The sequence below is a fragment of the Pteropus alecto genome, unplaced genomic scaffold (assembly GCF_000325575.1).
Source record: "Pteropus alecto unplaced genomic scaffold, ASM32557v1 scaffold101, whole genome shotgun sequence".
NCBI classification, from domain to species: Eukaryota; Metazoa; Chordata; class Mammalia; order Chiroptera; family Pteropodidae; genus Pteropus; species Pteropus alecto.
The window spans coordinates 14,400,389-14,402,849 of NW_006432945.1; the positions used below are offsets into that span (position 1 = coordinate 14,400,389).

The 2,461-nt window shown below is 51.2% G+C and overlaps 1 protein-coding gene across 1 annotated transcript in view; it reads right to left on the bottom strand.

The window, feature by feature from the left end:
* Positions 1-2,455, bottom strand: part of PRDX6 (peroxiredoxin 6) — a 16,770-nt gene extending 14,315 nt beyond the window's left edge. The window contains exon 1 of the mRNA XM_006907799.3: positions 2,291-2,455. Within this exon, the coding sequence (XP_006907861.1) occupies positions 2,291-2,385 (95 nt within the window). The 5' untranslated portion in view covers positions 2,386-2,455. The remainder of the gene's footprint in view (positions 1-2,290) is intronic.
* Between the last annotated feature and the right edge of the window lie 6 nt (positions 2,456-2,461).

A 2,461-nucleotide genomic window follows, 5' to 3' on the forward strand; every position in this document is an offset into this window, starting at 1 on the left:
AAACTCCACTTTACTAGTTTACTGTTTGGTTACAAATAGGATAATCTATGAGAGTCTCACTGTGGCCCATCTTCTCCTCTAAGTCTTCCTATTGCTGCTCTTAAGACTAATTTGATTACATTATCCCATTTCCTTCCTGCCTCATTTTCAAAAGACGGAAGGTTTCTTCCTTTAAGGGAACAGTCTCTACTTACTCACACCCAGAAACCCCCAGGAAAACACAGGTTTTGTTTGGTGAAGAAGCTGCTCCCACCACATACACACAGAAACAGTGATAAGGCTCAATAAGCTCACCAAATGCAGCCCACGCACCCCTTAGCTGTGTCCATTTGTCAGGGGTAGGGTAGGTACCTGTAATGTTTAAAATTATTTTTTTTCCTCAAAAAAAAAAAAAAAAAAAAAAAACCCTGAATCAAAAATGGACAGTCTGAATTGAGATCACATATAGAATGGAGTTTGGGAAAAAATTATATTTGGCAAAAATCCATATATTATAATGATATAAAGGGCTCAAACTTCTTTTGGGGGTGGAGCAGCGAGTCCTACCCCATGCCTGCCCAGACTTGGATAGTTTTTATATATAGATGCAGATATTTTTCTCATCTTCCCACTGGTGGGTGCCTGAGAAGGTACCACTTTTAATCGAGATAGATCTAGAAGCCAATAAAGGACAACGACCCGCCCCAAAGTGGGGGGAGCTTAAATAGTGATAGCATTTATATTTATTGCTGTAGTAATTATGCTTGATGTTCATATTTATCTTTAACAACCTAAGAGTTCTGGTAAGATTTTTATGTGTTATGGGGGTGAGGCCTGTGGGTGGAGATGGGAAGGAACATACTCTGAAAATCCCATGGGATTTTTGAGAAATACTAATACGAGTATGAGACTGGCCTTCGTGTTTCTGAAGCCTTTTCCTGCCTTCGAAGTCCGAATGTCACATTTCTCATCCTTTTTCTAGTCCTCTTTCACAAAGGTGGCTTCTCCCTTAATGAGTGGCTGGAAAACGGACTTTAAGGGGCTGTGAGGGGTTGGGTAGGCCCAAGGTACAGAACCTCTCAGGTTCTTCACACGGCCCTGTCCCACTGTGGATTAATCTTATAAATTCCCTTCTCTCTGTCTATACATATGGATACCTGGACACCATATACAGGAAGGATTCAAACCACGGGGGAATTGTTAACCCTTTTATAAGACCACAGGGTGGGGAGTGGGGGGGCACTGGAACCAGATGTGTAACTGGACACATATGGGATGTTTCGGATTAAAACTAAGCAATTTAAAAGTTTCCTGATTCAGGAACTGTAAAACCAGGGCAACAACAATTTACTACTAGTCATAATGGTATGACTGCCAGGCCAGATAATGGGTCACCAATTTGTCCCTCAATAGCAAGGCCACGTGCCGCTGGAAGCAAGGCAGAGTGGGAGGGGGAGTGAGGGGTATGCCACTGGGAAACAAAAGGGTCTCAGGGTGCAGAGGTAACACGTGTCCCCGCATGCTGAAAGGCTGGCCCCAGCAAGAATAGATCACCGCCAACTGAACCACCCCAGAAAGCCCTTCCCACAAAGTGTTGCAAGTTCTGGAATGAAGGACACATCTACACACAGTGTTCTCGCTTCCTCCCGAAGCTGTTATCAAATCGTATCCTGCCCACTCAAGAAGGTTCTGGACAAAAAAGTCTTTCGGCCACTTATCTGGCAGGTGGTGGTTTTTAATTTTACACTTTGTACTGGGAAGCCTGCAAACACCACGCAGCAAGCAGAACCCCCAGATAACACGCTAGGCCTCCCCGAGCCCGCAGCTGTGTCCTCCAACTTTGGCCTCAAACACCCACCTTTCTCGGGGAGCAAATTCCAGAACGGAGGGAGGGATGGGGGTACGACCCCTGGGCACCAGTCCCGGGAAGTGACCGCCGAAGCCGGCCGGCCTCTGCCCCCACCGGGCTCGGCTGGACCATGCTCCTTGCACAGTTCACCGAACTGAATTAGAGAGAGAGCAAACCCGCCTCCACCCCGGCCTCGGGTTCCCGGGACCAGCAGGAGCCCAATTCCGTCCCCCTCCCCCTCCTCCGTCCGGAACCAGCCCGGCCACGCGGGGGGCCGGGACGCGAGAGCGGATCAAGCGGCCCACGCGGCGCCGGGGACCCGCTGCGGGGCACGTGCAGGAACCGGTAAGGGGAGGAGGCGGGCGGCCAGGCGGGCGGGAGGGAGGGAGGCGAAATAGGGAAGGCACCTCCGAGTGCGGGCGTAGCCCGAGGCCGGGGCCGGGCGACGAGGCGGCCACTTACGAGTCTCCCAGATAGTCGTGGAAACGGATGCGGCCGACGGTAGTGTTGGCCTCGAAGTTGGGAGCCTCGTCCCCGAGGAGGAGGCCTCCGGGCATGGCGGCGAGGTGACGCGGAGGTCGAGAGCGGGCGGTGGCGGCGGCAACCCCCAGCGCTGGCTGGGAGAAGTGGGTG